General features: G+C 23.0%; 1 protein-coding gene across 1 annotated transcript; it reads right to left on the bottom strand.

Moving 5' to 3' along the window:
* Nucleotides 1–11,788: 11,788 nt before the first annotated feature.
* LOC145849588 (transcription initiation factor TFIID subunit 7-like) lies at nt 11,789–15,459 on the bottom strand. The gene is made up of 7 exons (XM_082954554.1): nt 15,388–15,459; nt 15,073–15,145; nt 14,456–14,589; nt 13,929–14,013; nt 13,647–13,711; nt 13,123–13,195; nt 11,789–11,856 (listed from the first exon to the last, which is right to left on the bottom strand). The coding sequence occupies exons 1-7, from the start codon at nt 15,457–15,459 to the stop codon at nt 11,789–11,791; spliced, it is 570 nt and encodes a 189-aa protein (XP_082810680.1).
* Nucleotides 15,460–17,156: the final 1,697 nt, after the last annotated feature.

Here is a 17,156-nt window from a genome sequence, read left to right as displayed (position 1 = left end):
TCTTATAGCTCTTCTCCTAATCATTACTAATTATAATTCATCCTAACTCAGTTATTTATACATGTCAGGAAAAAAAAACAGTACTCGGTATCGGTAAATAGAATAACTTTTATGATTATAAAATTTATTATTACACTGATTTAGATATGTATTTTAGTTCTTTAAAAATATAGACTTCAGCAAAAGTTTTTAATAAATAATGCAGTGAAGAAACTAATAAAAAGCTTATAACAAGCTTTAAAGGAACTTGATTCTGGTGATACTTGTTGTTTAACTATAAAAAAAATTTAAACTTCTAATTTGTACATAAAGTATAATTTAAGTTTTAAAAGTCCTTTAGTAATATACCAACTTAGAATCGGATTAAAATAAGTTTTTTTTTCAGGATTTTTTTCCATAACAAATAATAAAATAAAATTTTTTAAATAAAAATTTTCTTAAACTTTCGTTATGACATATGTTTTATAACACAAATACTCACTTCACAACTTTATTACTATAAAGACCATTTAAGGGATCCTCTAAAAAGCCAATGTCCATTAATATTTTTAGCGTTTTTTGAACGCATCAAAACAATATTTATCAAAACTTTTAAGAAACACAAATAAATTAATTCGAAACTAAAACAATACAGAAAATATCTTTTTAAATAAGATAAAAAACCAACTGATCTATAATTTACTAAACGTTTGTAGTGGCATAACAAAATTTAAGTGGTAAACCAAAAAACAGGGAACCTTATAAACTACTTAATATTAAAAGTTTTAGAGTGTATACCATAAACTTCTTTATTATACTAAAAACGCGTTAGCTAATAACTGTTGAAAACTATACTAATTTCATTTACACATTCAACTCTTTTTTTCTTATGTAAGATTTTTTTTCCTTTGTAGAAATTAAAGAAAAATTGTTAAATTACTACGAGTACTATTACTTTTTTGTAAGAATAGTATAATAAGGTTGTCAAAGAAGAATTTTTTTTGTAAAGATTGTTAACAAGCTATTTAAAAAAAAACTTTGTAATATAACTTTGATTAGAACTTTAAAACAATTAAGTAGAAGTTTTGAATAAAATTAAACAAACTAAGTTATTTAGTGCAAAATTTAAACTAACAATTTATAAGACTTCTAATACATATTGTAAATTTGTTTTGTTCATGAGAAAATTATTTTAAATGCTGATTACTCAAAAAACATAAGAAAATAATTATTAGTTGCTGAAAATATGGCAAATAATATCGGTGTAAAAACACCGTAAGAAACTGCTAGTAAAAAAATTAATGAATAAAACAAAAACCTCTGTAGACCAATCTTTTTATGGGAATTACTTTTTTACAAATTCGTTTGATAGCTTCAATATAAGCGATATAAGGTATATTATTTTCAAAATCGAACTATAAAAACTTACAAGTATTTATTTAAGTTAAACATAACTAGCATTTACCTAAAAATAAAATGATACGTATCAACAAAAATATATAAATTTATTTATTGATTTACAAAATATTTCTCTATTCACAATAATTACATTTGAACACGCTCAGTACCAGCAAGAGCATTCATCCGCACGATTTCCTCCTAAAAAAATTAATACTTGTACAGTTCCACAACAGTTTATAGTCAAAATAAAATCCTATATGTACCAATTCGCTCCTTAAAAATAATTTTCTAATTATTATTTGGTTTGTAGTTCTACAAACTGTAGAGAGTTAACTTTTAAACTGGTAAGAAAACTGCTTTCAGTGTTTAAAGGCAGATCTTTTTAAACTCTTTTCAAATTCCATTAACTATGCAATAAATGTCAACAAGTTAGTAAGCTGCACCTTTACATTCGTTAATGAAAAAATGTTAGCTTTTGTTCTGAAACTGTTTCTTAACAGTGCTTCTAAAACTTTTTTTATAGTTTTCCAAATGTCTTCTTAAAAATTTACAGTTTAAAACTTACTAAAGCTTAAATTATTAAAAAGTTTAAACATAACTGACTCATTTTTGAAAAAAAGTTTATTTATTAATTTCGTTTAGCTCTCTTCAGAATAACATTGCTAAAAACTATGAATATTGTAGAGTAATTTTAGTTATATATAATGAATTTGAAAAGTCTAACAAAAAATAGTTACGTCATAAAGTATAAAAGTCTGTTTAGAAAAAGTTTGAAAAATAGAATAGAGCTGTACTGAACTAACTTAAAGTAATTTATAAGACAAAATTGCTAAAACAAAAACATTTAAAATAGTAGAAATTTTTACCTTAAACTAAATTAAATAAAAAAAAAAAAAGCACATTAAAAAATACGACAATAATGACAACAAAAATAATACTACTAAAAACCTTATTTGTAAAGTTTTAAATTGTAAAAATCTCTTTGTTTGCAAATTTTTGGCTCGCGAGATCTAATAAACAGAGATTCTAGAACTGAAAGATGGTAGTTGTTTCTAGCTCGGGATAGGATTTCAAACCTACTGTCCAGGTAGTTCTCGGCACAAACAGGGTTGTTGAGGAGGTGCTGATGAATAGATGACTGTTCACCTTTAGGCTTCACGTCGTCATTAAAAATAAACCTTTTAAGCTTTTTCGTGACATGCTGCTCTCGCCTGACGTGGAAACGTTGAGATGTACGACCTACGTAGTCATTTCCGCAATGACATTTAAAAATGTAAACTACATTACTTAAATCATGGTAAATCATAGGTTTGAAATCCTATCCCGAGCTAGAAACAACTACCATCTTTCAGTTCTAGAATCTCTGTTTATTAGATCTCGCGAGCCAAAAATTTGCAAACAAAGAGATTTTTACAATTTAAAACTTTACAAATAAGGTTTTTAGTAGTATTATTTTTGTTGTCATTATTGTCGTATTTTTTAATGTGCTTTTTTTTTTTTTTTATTTAATTTAGTTTAAGGTAAAAATTTCTACTATTTTAAATGTTTTTGTTTTAGCAATTTTGTCTTATAAATTACTTTAAGTTAGTTCAGTACAGCTCTATTCTATTTTTCAAACTTTTTCTAAACAGACTTTTATACTTTATGACGTAACTATTTTTTGTTAGACTTTTCAAATTCATTATATATAACTAAAATTACTCTACAATATTCATAGTTTTTAGCAATGTTATTCTGAAGAGAGCTAAACGAAATTAATAAATAAACTTTTTTTCAAAAATGAGTCAGTTATGTTTAAACTTTTTAATTAAAACCAGTACCAAAACCAAACTATTCAAATGCTTAAATTATTCTTAATGCATTTAGTTTCAATAATTTTATAAATTTTATAGTGGTGTTGTAACAAATTAGCCCTTTGTTATTATATTTTAATTTAGTTTTGTGTCATTTTCGTGTGTTGGCGGTAAATTTATTATTGTTAATAAATTGTTGTTTATGTTTTTTTACAAAGCTGTTTAGTGCCAAATTGTATCTGAAAAATTCTTTATTGCTGTTATTAATTAATTACAACATTAAACTAATTGCAAATTTTAAACTAGCTCTTCCATTTATAAACGTTTTGAATTTTGATTAAAGTTATAAAATTTATTAGTTGTTATATATTTTCTTGTATTTAATATTTAACTTAATAATATAAAATTTAAAAAAAAATTGTTATTATGATTTACTGTATAAATTTATTTAACTTTAATAAAAAAACTTTAATGTTATATTATACAATAATGATAAGTGTTTTTTGGTACTTTTTTTGTTAAAAACTTAAGTTGATAACTGCATAATGTTTAACAATCTATGTTTATTTCACTCGTAAGAGCATTAAAATAAACCAAAAATTTACGTAAATGCACAATACTGCTTTACAACGACTTGAACTTTAATTACAGAGAGTAAATGAAACGAACTTTTACATTGTTTTAATGCGTAATAAAAAGTATCCTAAACTCAAATATAAATATTTTTAAATTAAATTTATTTACTCTTATTTTCAATTTAAAAACATAAGTTTTAATTAATACAGAGTTTTTAGTTGTTGTAAATAAAAACATGCTTGCTTTGTGTGTAAGTCATGCACCACAGTATGCACAGGTAAAGAAAGCTGTATAATAAATGGTAAAATTAGTTTGTACAATCTAATCTTATTCAAACATGAAAAAGACATAAAACTTTAATATTTAGTTACTGTTTGTATAATAAAATCTAATTCACAAAACAGAGTTTGCCAATAGAAGAAATTATCTTTTTATGATGTGTCTAAGTTATTGATTACCAAAGCGGCACTGGTGCACACTAGTGTGAAGAATTATATTTTGGGGCACTTTAAAAACAAATTTAAAGTTTAAAACTTATACTAGTTATTCTGGAGTTCCTGCTCAACAGCAAAAACAAAACAGGTCTTAAAAGTCTTTAAAACTAATCTTTAAATGAAACTAACACTAGACATTCTTGATGAAGAGCACATTTGGGTTCACAGATATTTTGATTTCATGGCGTTAAGTGCACAAATTTCGATTGCTTGATATCCACTGGTTTTATTCAATTTTTTTTTTTAATGGGTAATTTAATTTAAGTTTAATTTTATAATTAGGCTATCAGCTTAAATAACTTTCATTCTAGTGTATTTGAATAAAGTTTACAACTTTTTTCAGAATAAAATTCTGTTTTTAATTTATTTTACTAGCATTTTTTTAGTTTTACTGTTGATAAAAATAATTTTTTGACCTTTTAAAGTATATATATTTAAACAAGGCAAAATAAGCAAATTCAGTCTAATTTACTCAGTTATTTTCTCTTTTACTCTGTCTTCAATAAATTTTATTTATAATTTATTGATAATCAATAATTTTAGGATTAACCACGAGTATATTTCCTTATTTCGGCATATGATGGATATCGTTTAAGACGATATAAGAATTGAGCGAGCGTTCGCGTTTTATTTTCTACCGCATTTTTATTGCAAAACTTATTATTAATGACTTTAAAAATACTCGTGCGATTATAATGACAAAGAACAAATAATTTTTAGTTATAATTTTTATTTTCTAGTAAACAAAGCTAAACCTATTAGTTATATATATATATATAATATATAAAAGTTTAAATAATAAAGAAAAGTTAAATACTTTTATACACTTTCAAGTTTACATAAAAACAGGAGTAAAAAAGTATTAATTAATTAAAGTTCAAACCATCTTTTTAAACATTTTTTGTCATAACATATATGTTTATTTTTAAATTTCTTAGAGTTAACTCTATTCCTTATTTAACTTCTGTTAGCTTATATAAATTTTACACTGTTTGTTAATTAATTTAGTTATCTAATTTTACAATAATACATATTAAAAAACTAACTTGATCTAGTAAATTTTATTTTTCATACATCATCTCTATCAAAACTTACACTATAATATATTTTTAATGATAAACTTAGAATAAAATTAAAACTTATATGTTTAATTATAGTATAAAAACAATGTGTTTATGTTACATAAATATTTTAATTTAAACAATTATTTTATGCTACAGTTTGTTTGAAATAATTGAAGTCACTAGAATTTAATTTGGAAAAAGAAATTTCAAAGTTTAATTTTTAATTTTGCAATATCTAATAACAAAAAACATTGAAAATGTTGTTGCAAATTTCAATAAAAATTTTAAAGAAAATTTTATTTTACTTTATTTATAAAATATTTTAAGTCTAATAGATTATTTATTCAATATTTTTATTTGCAAAAATAAGTTTTACCCTTTAAGGGATCTTCAATTACAATTTAAGCCTGAAAAAAACAAGTTAAAAAAATATGGAAGGTACTATAAAACAAAAAAAACAAGTAAATTAGAAATTGTTAATTATAATAGTTATATAATTAATTAAGATTTTGAATAAAGTACTAAATAAACACTATTGGTTTAGGCCTTTAATAAACCAAATGTAAAACTATTATATTTAAAAAAAACATTAGTGGCTTAAATATTAAGGAATAAAACAAGCTACTTACCTACTATATTATACAGGAAAACTTTTGAGTCCTTAAATTTTAAATTGGCTTTAAATGTAAAACTTTTAGTTTAAAAAAATATTACTAGATAGAAGCTAACAACTAAATAAAATTAAAACTATAATACACAAGGAATTTGAGTCTTTAGTTTTTCAAAACTACTTTAACAGAATAAGCTGTTAACTGAAAAAAAGTAAGTTTTAAACTTTTAACTTTGTAAAAAAATTAAGCTCTAAAAAAAATAGTAGCAAAAAATTAAAAAACTATAAAAATAATTTAGATACTAAAATAAATAAAAATTTATAGCCTTAAACATGAAAACTGTATGTACTAGAATTACTAACAAAATGGAAAACTTTAACTTAGGTATTGCACATCAAATTAATAGAACATGAAACAACTAGATTTAAAAACACAATCAGCTTGAAGTAAATGAATAAACTAAATAACTTACATATTACCAAACATAAAGGGATTTAAATCAAATTTATAACTTGAAAAGCTACTAGCTGACTGAAGTTAAATCGAATTAGTTAAAAGTGCTTTAAAATATGATTATCATTATGATTATATCATTATGACGAAACTAATATATGTTTTGAACTAAGTAAAAGCTAGTATTTAGTTTGTATAATTTAAAGGTAAAGTTTCATTTAAGGTTTTCAAGTAGGACTAAAAAGATTTTGTGCTTATAAATAAAAACAAATTTAATAAAATAAAATGACGTGCAAACTAGCTAGAAAACGTTTAATGAAATTTATCTTAAATGTTGACAGTTATCTAACAGTTTTGTCTTTTGTTTAAGTTAAAAATATGTTAATTCTAAATTTATTTTTTAACAAAAAATAATATATAGAAGATAACAACAAGACTAAATAAAACAAGACCACTGTAATATATAGGTTAGACTGAATAAAATGTTTTTTTCTAAAACTACAAACAAATAAATCTGCCAAAATCTGTTTCTTTTTTTATTAACCCATGTTTTTAAAAGTGAATATTTTTTTTAGCAACTCTTTTTTAGAGCTAGAGACTATTTAGTCCAAAAAAAAACCGTATAAATGAAAGTACGAAAGCACAATACCTTGTTACTTTGGCTCTACATTTAGTTATACTCCAATTTTATTAAGTTTTTCTCTATTCTTAGAAATTATTTTCAGCGTATTTAATGCGCTTAAACCATTTTGTTTAATTTTTTGTCAAGTAAAATGCTAATTTTTCAAAATTTTTTTTTATTTATATAAAGCTCTTGACTGTCTGACTGAAGTTAAATTTTTCTATTAAATTATTAACTTGAAAAATGTATTTAGCTTGTAAAAATACGAAAAATAGTAGTGACTTTCAGATTGCTTTCCTAGCTAAGCAATCAATTTACTCAATTAATTTAAAAATAAAACAAGATAAATTTTTATTAGTATTAAAAAACATAATAAAACTTCAGTAAACATTCTTAAACTTTAGTTCAATATTATTCAATATAGTTAGTTTACACTATTTGCTACAATTGAAAAACATTTTAGTCTGAATTTATTATGAAACTTCTTGTAATGTTAGAAATAAATAAAAGAAATTTTTGTTAATTAAAACGTATAACATAACGCTAATTTACTTATAGAAGTTATATCTAAAAGGTTATCAATTAATAGACTGATACTTTAGTACTAACAGTTTTAGTTTACATAAAAGTTCGATCATATTAGTTCGGCTATCAGACCACCATTAGACCTCCATCAGTTAAAATTTTTTTAAGCGTATTTTTTAATATTAAGTTTTCTAGTATCTTTATTATTTAAAACATGAAATACTTTGTTTGAAAGTTATAGTTTAACTCATAATGAAGTCATCTATAGAAACACAAGTTATAAGAATTTTTATTTTCTATACAAATCTTAACGACTATTCAAAATATTGTTTTGTATAATTGAGAAATATTTTTAGCGCAATTATAGTGCTTACAAACTACTGATTGAAATTTAGCGAGATTATTCAAAAAAAGGATATTTAAATAATGGATATTATATTGAGCATTAAGTATAGGTTTTTCATTCAAAATATTTATTAAAAAATCAAAACATTTATTAGAACAGCATTGTTGAAAATTATAAAAGTTACATAGGAAAATATAAGATAAATTGTTTTTAATTTTGATTATAGCAATAAACAAAACAGCACTATTTAACTTAGTTATATTTGTCATCTTACTATATAAAGATGTGAAAGAAAACTTTTATTGTTAATGCTATGTTATTTTATATTTAATCCAAAATTTGATTTTTATGGTATAATAGCTTAAAAAAGAATCCAAAAATACCCTTATATAACAAATTTAAAAAAAGAATATCAAAGTTAATAAGTTTTAGTAACATTGCTTGTAAGGCTTAAAACAATAAATTTAAATTGTGACAATTTAAAATAATTAATAAAATCCCACCATCAAATCCCACCTTCAAATCCCACCCGATCAAATTCTACCCGGTTGAATCCGAAAGCTGCTTACCGACTAAAGAAAAGGGTTAGGGAAATTAGTGAACATAAAAGATAAAAAGTTAGTAAGTACTAAATAAAAATTGTTAAAAAAAATATTTTCAAAGATTTACTTAAAGTTTTACTTACAACAAAATTACTACCACCTTTAGAAAATTTTGAATATTATATGGCAGAAACTAGATATGCCAAAAAAACGTGTTGAACGCTATTTTTATTCTTGTTATATTTAAATATCACTTATAAAGTGCTTTATAACAACTGCTATACACCAATTGTAATTTTTGATCCCTTAACCAGAAGTGGGCAACGTACGACCCGCAGGCTGGATCCGGCCCTTACAGTGAAAAGACTGGTCAGCTAAAGTTTAGAAAATTTAAGTGGAATTAGGCTTACAAAAACAAACAGATGCCCTCATATATGTAAATGTTGCCGTAAAAACGCGTATAGTTCTGATAGAAAAATATATTTGTATCGAGACAAATGTTTGAATATTTAGTAAATCTACAAAATTACTACATTCTGATTAAAATTTTGTTATAAAATACTTCTTCGTTAAAGAGTATAAAAATCTTAGTAGTGGTATTTCAAAAATCAAATAAAAAAAAATTTATATATTAACAAACACAAAAATAGAATAAGTAGTCATTAAAACTCATTACCTTTTTCTTGTTGAGCTTTTGTTTTTTTATAATTTCATCATAAATGCCTAAACAACTATAAACGGTTTAATTTTTGTTTTTAGTGGTATTTGAATTCAAAAACAATATTTTAGTTGATCTAGATATGTTTACTAGAATGTTTATAAGCGCTCGAGTTACGCTACAAATATAATAATAGTGAAAAACAAGTTCATTAGATTGTAACTATAATAAATAAAAGTTTATCGAAGCGACAGTTTGTGAGATAAAAGCAAACGTTGCTGAAAATAAACTAAGGAAATATAAGCGTGCCTATAGAAAACAATACCTTTAGGTTTTCAGCTCATCTTGTTTTCTATGTGGCAGGTTTTTCAAAAACACCGTGCATAAAGTTTAATCTGGTTTTGAAAAATAGTTTTAGTCTGATACTTTTTGAATTTCTTAAAATAACCCGAATGCAGATCATATTGGAAACAATATATGCGGCTTGAGTGTTTTTAGATAGATATTGTTTTACATGTAACAGTTTTCACAAAAACACATTGTGCAGAAATTTAAGAAGATTTTTAAAAAGGCTTACTGATAATTTTTTAGGTTACATTATTTTATTATTATTTTACTTTAGTTGTTTTACTAGTTAAACTCAGTAAATGATTTTTGCTAAATGATTTAGTATTTTTTTATTATTATAACAAAAGCATTCAACTATCAATGCTTAAGTATATTTTTTGTTTTTAGAATACTTAAAGTTTTAAGTGTTTTTTTGTGCTTATTAAAGCTGAATATGTTGTTAAACAAACTGGTATTAAAAATAAAGAAAAATGGTAGTTGTTAATTTATTAGTTAATGGCAATTAAATCTATACTAGCTGCATGGTTTGGTTACCAAGAGAAAAACGTTTTTTATACTAATTTTGAACTAAAAGTGTTATTGTTATTTGTTTAGAAGTAAATTTGAAGAACTTTTATATAACCTGTAGAACAAATATCAAACACAAACAAAGCTTAAGTTACTGTTTACTGCAATTAACGATTTTATTTGTTACTTTTGTTATATATTATTTAATATTTGAAGGCAAACGCTCGTTTTGTAAGTTTGTATTTATAAAAACATTTATGGTACTCATTCCAGACTTTTTACATATAAAGTTTTCAGTGCGTTTACAAGTGCTTAGAAGTCAAACCTTATTAAAGATCCTTACTACTGAATGTCTTTTACTTTAATGAATATATTTTTTTAATATCTATTGTGTTTAAGATATCTAGAATGTTTTTTTAGTATATTTGTTTAGGTATAAGTTAAGTTTTTAAAGGAATAAATTGACATTTTTTCTTTTTTTTTTCTTTTGCTAAGTGCTTGTTTTAAATTTTTAAATAGCGTTTTTACGTGAAACTAAAACTGCTTAAAAAACATAACATCGCATTTAGTATAAAAAAATTTCAATTTCAAAACAACAGTTATATCTAATACAAACTGCGGCCAGTAAAGCCAAAATCTGCAGTTCGCAAGGTACATTAAAGTCTAAATTTTACGTTTTAAAAACAACTAAAAAAAATTATATGTAGTAAAAACTATCAATTAGATTCTTAATTTAATAAACAACTTATTACTAGTTCTCTATTATCGGTTTTTTTTTTCAATTATATTTTAAAATTGTACACTCAAAATGACTAATGCAGTTACTAAAAAAAATTAGGCCTTCGAAGACATTTTTCAATGGCCTACATTTTTGACAATTTTAAGAAAATTGGTTTGCGACTTTTTAAAATTGGTTCCTGATCTAAAAAGTGACTTTTTGGGACTAATTTATTATTTTTAAAGTGACGTCACGATTTTTACCCACTATTTATCGCTTCATTTGATTTGGATTTATCTATTCAAAAACTCTTTTACTCTTTCCATTCACTATTATTAAATAATTTTAAGCGAACATCTCTTAGCTAAGTGATTATAACTGTAAGTAAAAAATACAGTATACCGAAACTTTTTAATAATTTTTATTTCAAGTTTATTTTTTCAAATTAAACTTATTCACTTATAAACAAAACCATAAAATAAATACTATAAGGTCTTCTTGTATACTTAAAGAATTAGGTCAAACAATTGTCAAATAGTTTTTAAATTTTGTAAAATGTATTTAACATTTGTTTAAAGAATAGCATCTATAATTCTATAAATGTTTATTTCAAACATTAGCTATTTTTATTGATCTTGTGTTTACTTATGTAGTAGATTTCAATCAACTAAATATACCATAATGATAATACTTTAAGCGTTAAATTACTTTTAATTAATTATTTAATTACTTAATTTTCTTAATTGCGTTAATTACTTAAATTTATTCTTAGTGACTAAATTTAAGAACTCCTTGTATAAAACAATCAAACTTTTTTAATCGGTTTATAACTATTTTTTATTAAAATACCATAACTAAATAAAAAACAATATTCGTTGTAGTGTTGCATAAATTTTAATTTACAATAAAGAAGAAACTAGCGTGTCAAACCATTTATTTTAAATAACAAAAAATCGAAGTATAAAAATATACAACATAAACTAAGGTATTGAGACTATAATATCATATATTAAGTAATCTAAGTAACTTTTTATGGTTTGCTTTTATTTTTCAAATAAAGTGGAAAATAATTACTGCTATTTCAATAAAAAACAAAAAAAGTCTTGTTTATTCCTTTATTCAAACAAAAAACGATATATTTAATTTCTTATTTAATCTTCATTTTCTGATGAACTTTCTGATGAAGTGACTTGATTGAAAATGTTATCCAATTCTTTATCTGTTAAAATTGACAATATTTTTATAACAAATTTTTGATTAAGAAGTTTTTTTAATAGTTTATTTAAAAGTAAAATTTGAGGAAACATTTTAGAACTTAACTATTATGCCGTATTTATGTTTTAAATTCACAAAACTTTGATAAATTTATTTAATATAGAAAGCTTAAAAACAATATCAGTTGTTTAGAATACACTATGTGTTTTGTGTTTTGTTTTTCAATTAAAATATTCTTCATAAAAACGAAGTGTTTTAAATAGAAACCTTAAGCGATTTAAGTTATAACTAAATAAAAATCTTAAAAATATTTAAGTTATGTATCCAATTCAATAAACAAACTTATATCACTTTTTGAGGCAATACTTGAGTGATCTTCATCTTTTTTCAAATTACTAAGACTGTAAGCTAAAAAGTTATACTTTTTAAAACAAAAAGACATTCAACACTTTATTTAAAAATATAAAGTTACATGATAAATTAAAAATAAATAAACTAATTTATTATTAAACTTTTTAGTCATAAAATGTTGTTAAATAGCAGCTACAACAATTGAAATAAATCTAAATATAAGACTAAGAGAACTATGAGTCATTGAGGTCTTTGTATATAATGTTAAACTATCAAACGGAGGTAAACATTAGTTTACGTCTATCTTAACTCGTAAACTCAAATTTTACCATTTAATCTAATAAACTTCTTTAAATTAAAATGATAAAGTAACGACACTTAAAGTTTTTAAACTCAAAATTACAAAATATGGTAACTATAGCAGTTTTTCAAGCAGAAATAAAACTTTTACACAGTTTTGATATTAGCAAACTAAGTTTAGTCTTTGTGATTAACAAATAACCAAAAAGATTAAAGGTAGTTTTTTAATATCAAAACTCACACTTAATCAGTATTTCACTTAATAATTAAGCTCTTGTATTTTCAAATATCTTATTTTGACTTTTCGTCATCTGAGACTAATCAATTTAAACAAATAAAATCTTAAGTTATTTTTCTATTTAGTAGTCTTTTAAATGGTGCTTTAAAACTAAAATAGAAATCGGAAAAACAACTGTTTACATGTTTTAAATAACGAAAAATGTAGTTTATTAAAGGGTAATATTTGTTTAAGGTATATATGAAATTACTAAAAAGCGTTTGCTTGTAGATCTTACTTCAAAAATAACATTTTTTCAATTTAATTTGTTAATTAACTTACACTTAATTAGATTAAAAAAAAATCTTTTTATTATTATATTTATATGTATGTTAAACTAACAGGTAGAATCTGCTTGTAAATCTGCTTTTAAAAGTCTTATTACTTCTCTCTGCACTTCATAAGAATCTCCGAACTAAGAAAAAATAATAATAGTATAAATATATTAAATTGACATTTGACTAATCAAAAAATAAAACAAATTAATATTTCAGTAATTCATGATTGTATTTTTCATTAAGTTTAAAATAGTATACTAAACAATTAACTACTTCTTAAATTTAAATTGATAAACCTCATAGTAGTTAGAATAAACTACATTAAACTAAATGCAAACAAACTCAGCAAAAGTATTATAAAAAAAACGTCACCATGTTTTTGAGTATGTTTCGTTTCTGTTTCTAGATATTAGAACAAAAAAAAAGGTAATGTTTTAGTAGTTGATAATTGTATTTTTCATTAATATTAAAATAGTTTACTAAACAATTAACTAAATCTTAAAGTTAAACTAATAAACCTGATAGTAATTAAAATAAACTACATAAAACTAACAGAACTCAGCAAAGGTACTATATAAAAAAAGTTACCATGTTTTTGAGTATGTTTCGTTTACGGAATCTTTTTCGACGGACATTTTTCATCGGAGCAGAAACTGAAATATTTTAAAGTTTTTATGTAAGAAACACAAAATAAATTTTTAACAAAGTAGCATACTAAAATTCATTTGTAGCTATAAATTTTTTTTGAATTTTTACTACTTATATAATTTTACATTTCAATATCTTTTTAAACAAAGGCATTTTTTTTACAATAAAGGTTAAGTTTTTTTTTTATTTTAAGCTAAATCTGTCAAATATTTAATGTCATACTTCCGTGCGGAAAGAGAAACTTTTCTTTGTCAACTGAAGGTGAGAACTTTTTGTTGGTATGTTTTTCTTTGCTTGCAACCAATATCTGAAAAAACACAAACATATATTGAAGGCAAATTTTATTAGTTTTAGATTCATTATAAGTACTATTATAAAGTTTTAATACTAACTAGGAAAAATAAAAAAGTTTGATAACTCGGATTTTTAAAAGAATTTTTTCTTCTACCTTTTAAAACAATACTACAATTGTTTTATTTAAAACTAAAACACTTTTCAACCACCATAAGAATTATTAATTTAGTTATGTAAACCACATTAAAATAGTAAAAACTGTACATATTTTTTTATCTTAAACAAAAACATCACATTAATTGATTTTAAACCAACTTAATTTACCTTAACTTATAGTAAACTAAAAACTTATTTAAAATAGATTCCACACTTTATTATTTTTAAATTAAAACTAATGACAGTAAATAAAGTTTAAAAAAAAAGTAAATAAAGTTAAATACACTTTAAAAAGACACCTGTGAAATATTTCCTGATTTGAAGAAGGTTTTTGTATCATTTGTTTTGAGAGTCTCCACTATACATGGCAGATCGTACAATTTCAAATGCAATTCTTCTCCATTTACATTTAATTTTCCATCCCTCTGATCAGCTTAAATTATATATAAGTCAAGTAAATTTGTTATTAATTAAATAGTTTTTCAATATTTTAATGCAAGTTACCTTTTTTTTTAGTTTTCTTCAAATGAGTTAACTGTATTTTATCACTACTATTGCCTAGTCAACTTTTTTTTGGCAACTAACAAGATAAACTTTAGTATTTAGGTTATTTATAGCTTTAACCATTATGTAGTAACATAAAAGTTGACAAGTGAAATAGCAAAATAATAAAGTTTGAGTTTCATTTATTTTCAAAGTTATACTGATAACAATTTGAAAGTTTCTAAGACTTATTTGTAAAGAACTGAAACTAAATTATTTTACAGTGAATAAATATTAATAAGTGATAGAATAAAGTCCTTTCAGTTGTTTGCAATTGCAGATTAAAAAAAAAAACTTTTTTCAACTATTTCAACTTTAAATATAGTTTTCTTTCAATAAAAAGTAGTTTTTTTTTCAAACAAGTTTATCAAACCTTTGAAATCTATAGTAAGTTGGTTTTTGGTTTCACTACTCTTCATTACATCATTCAATTTGTCTGCGTATTCCTGTGAAAAATAGTTTTGTACTTTAGACATTGTATATATTTATCATTATTGCTGTTGATATTTAGTTATCGAAAGGCTTTTCGATTTTACTTCATTTTCTTATTACAAGTTAATAAAAAGTTATATAAATCAAAAAAACTTTTTAAGATGGATTTTGTATCATATAACTAAATCAAATTTATATTAATACAATAAAATAAACACAAGTTTGTAAAAAAAGCTTTTTAAACATAATAAATTACTTCAGGGAGTCGCAAGATACTATGTTCTTCCGGTCCATCATTCTTGTTGAATACATCTGAGTCCTCAACCATTGTTTATATTTTTACTTAAATTTTCTATCTAGTAGTTTAAAACAAAAAGTCAACTAACTTTATTCAGGTTATATTAAAAGACTTAAACATAAAGATATTTTTATATCAAAAGGTTACTATCAAATTACTAACAAATTAGAATTTGCTTAGAATTATAAAACTATTTGAACAAATATTCCGTTCAAAACTGATAAAAAGTAAGATATTGAAAATACTAATTATTAAACCAAAATTAATTATTAACTACTCTATTCAACACAATTTGTTTCTACTTATTTTTTTTTAGTACTTCTTCTTATTTACAATATTTTCTGACTGTTAACTTGATGTGCAATCAAACTTTAAGAATTCGAAGACATAGAAATTCGAGAGTAAATGTTTTGTTGACAAAAACATCAAAGTGAAACTCTAACTGTTTAAAAAAAATGTGTAAAATAATCACAAAAGCTAAGTATTTTTATCACAAAAAAAAAAGAAGACACTTGATTAAACAATCTCTCCATAGAACAACTTACACATATCTTATATAGAAAGAGTTTTACTTACAACGAAGGTTATACTAAAACATACTCTAACGCTTTTATCATTGTGATGCTTTTTAAAAAATAGTTTTTCTATTATATAGTTTTAAACTACTTCTTAATTTTAAACCTTTACTTAATACTAATGATGACATTTCAACTTTTTTTACTTTTTTTTCACCACTATAGTGACATGTTGATAATACAATAACAGTTGAGTTTAAATAGTACTGTTGAACATTTTGATAATTTATGCAAGTAACTTTTAAATGCCTTTAATAATAGTTCTAAATTACAATATTCTATTAGTAAAAGTATATTTTAGCTATAATTAACTTAAACTTATAAAAATTTTAAACTTACATCATTCATTTAAAAATTCATTTGAAATCATTTACTATCACATAGTAGTGCCATGGTAAAAAAACAATGCTAAATGGTCCGACAAAATTTAAAGGTCTGTACTCGTTACAATACTGTCTTTTTTTTTTTAATTAAAACATTTATTTAACACTTAAATAAACTCAACACTCTTATAAGGAGTTTGCTTTATTATGTAATGGAATACCAATTTCACTTCTGTTCTAGTTAGATGAACATCAATTGTTATAAAATCAGTCAACCAGAAACAAAGCTTATCTGAGGCAAGTTTACACTTTTCAAATAAAGCTACATAAACCAGCCCCAGTGTGATTGCAGTGATGTTCTGGTCAATACCTTTCAGATGGAGTTCTAGAACTGAGCTTATCTGTTATTATATTGTTTATTGTAAAGTTATATTTTTTAATGAAATTTATTATGTGTTTATAATTGGTTATTGATTTTAATTGCAAGTTGTTAGTTCTTAATTATAACATTGTTATAACATATTGCTGTTAGATTTAATTCTGTGTAAAAGTTTTGACCATATTTAAAGTATTTTCTAAAATGTATTTTTTTTTTGTTGTTTAATATGTATATTAATATTATATGTTTTGGTTTTAAGAAAACATTTCTAGATTTCTAGATTTCTAGGATTCTATTTGAATAAGATTTATTTAAGCACTGACGAGGTCTTTGATCGAAACTTAGTTTGCAAAATAAATTTTTGAAAAAATAAATATGTATATTAATATTACCATTAAAAATCATGCCTAGTTTTTATAAGTAGTATACACTACCTTTAGTATCATTTGG

This window comes from Thalia democratica, chromosome 2 (assembly GCF_965202585.1).
Source record: "Thalia democratica chromosome 2, ktThaDemo2.hap1.1, whole genome shotgun sequence".
Classification (NCBI taxonomy): domain Eukaryota; kingdom Metazoa; phylum Chordata; class Thaliacea; order Salpida; family Salpidae; genus Thalia; species Thalia democratica.
Note: the sequence above shows the minus strand (reverse complement) of the source record. Positions and strands in the feature narration are given on the sequence as shown.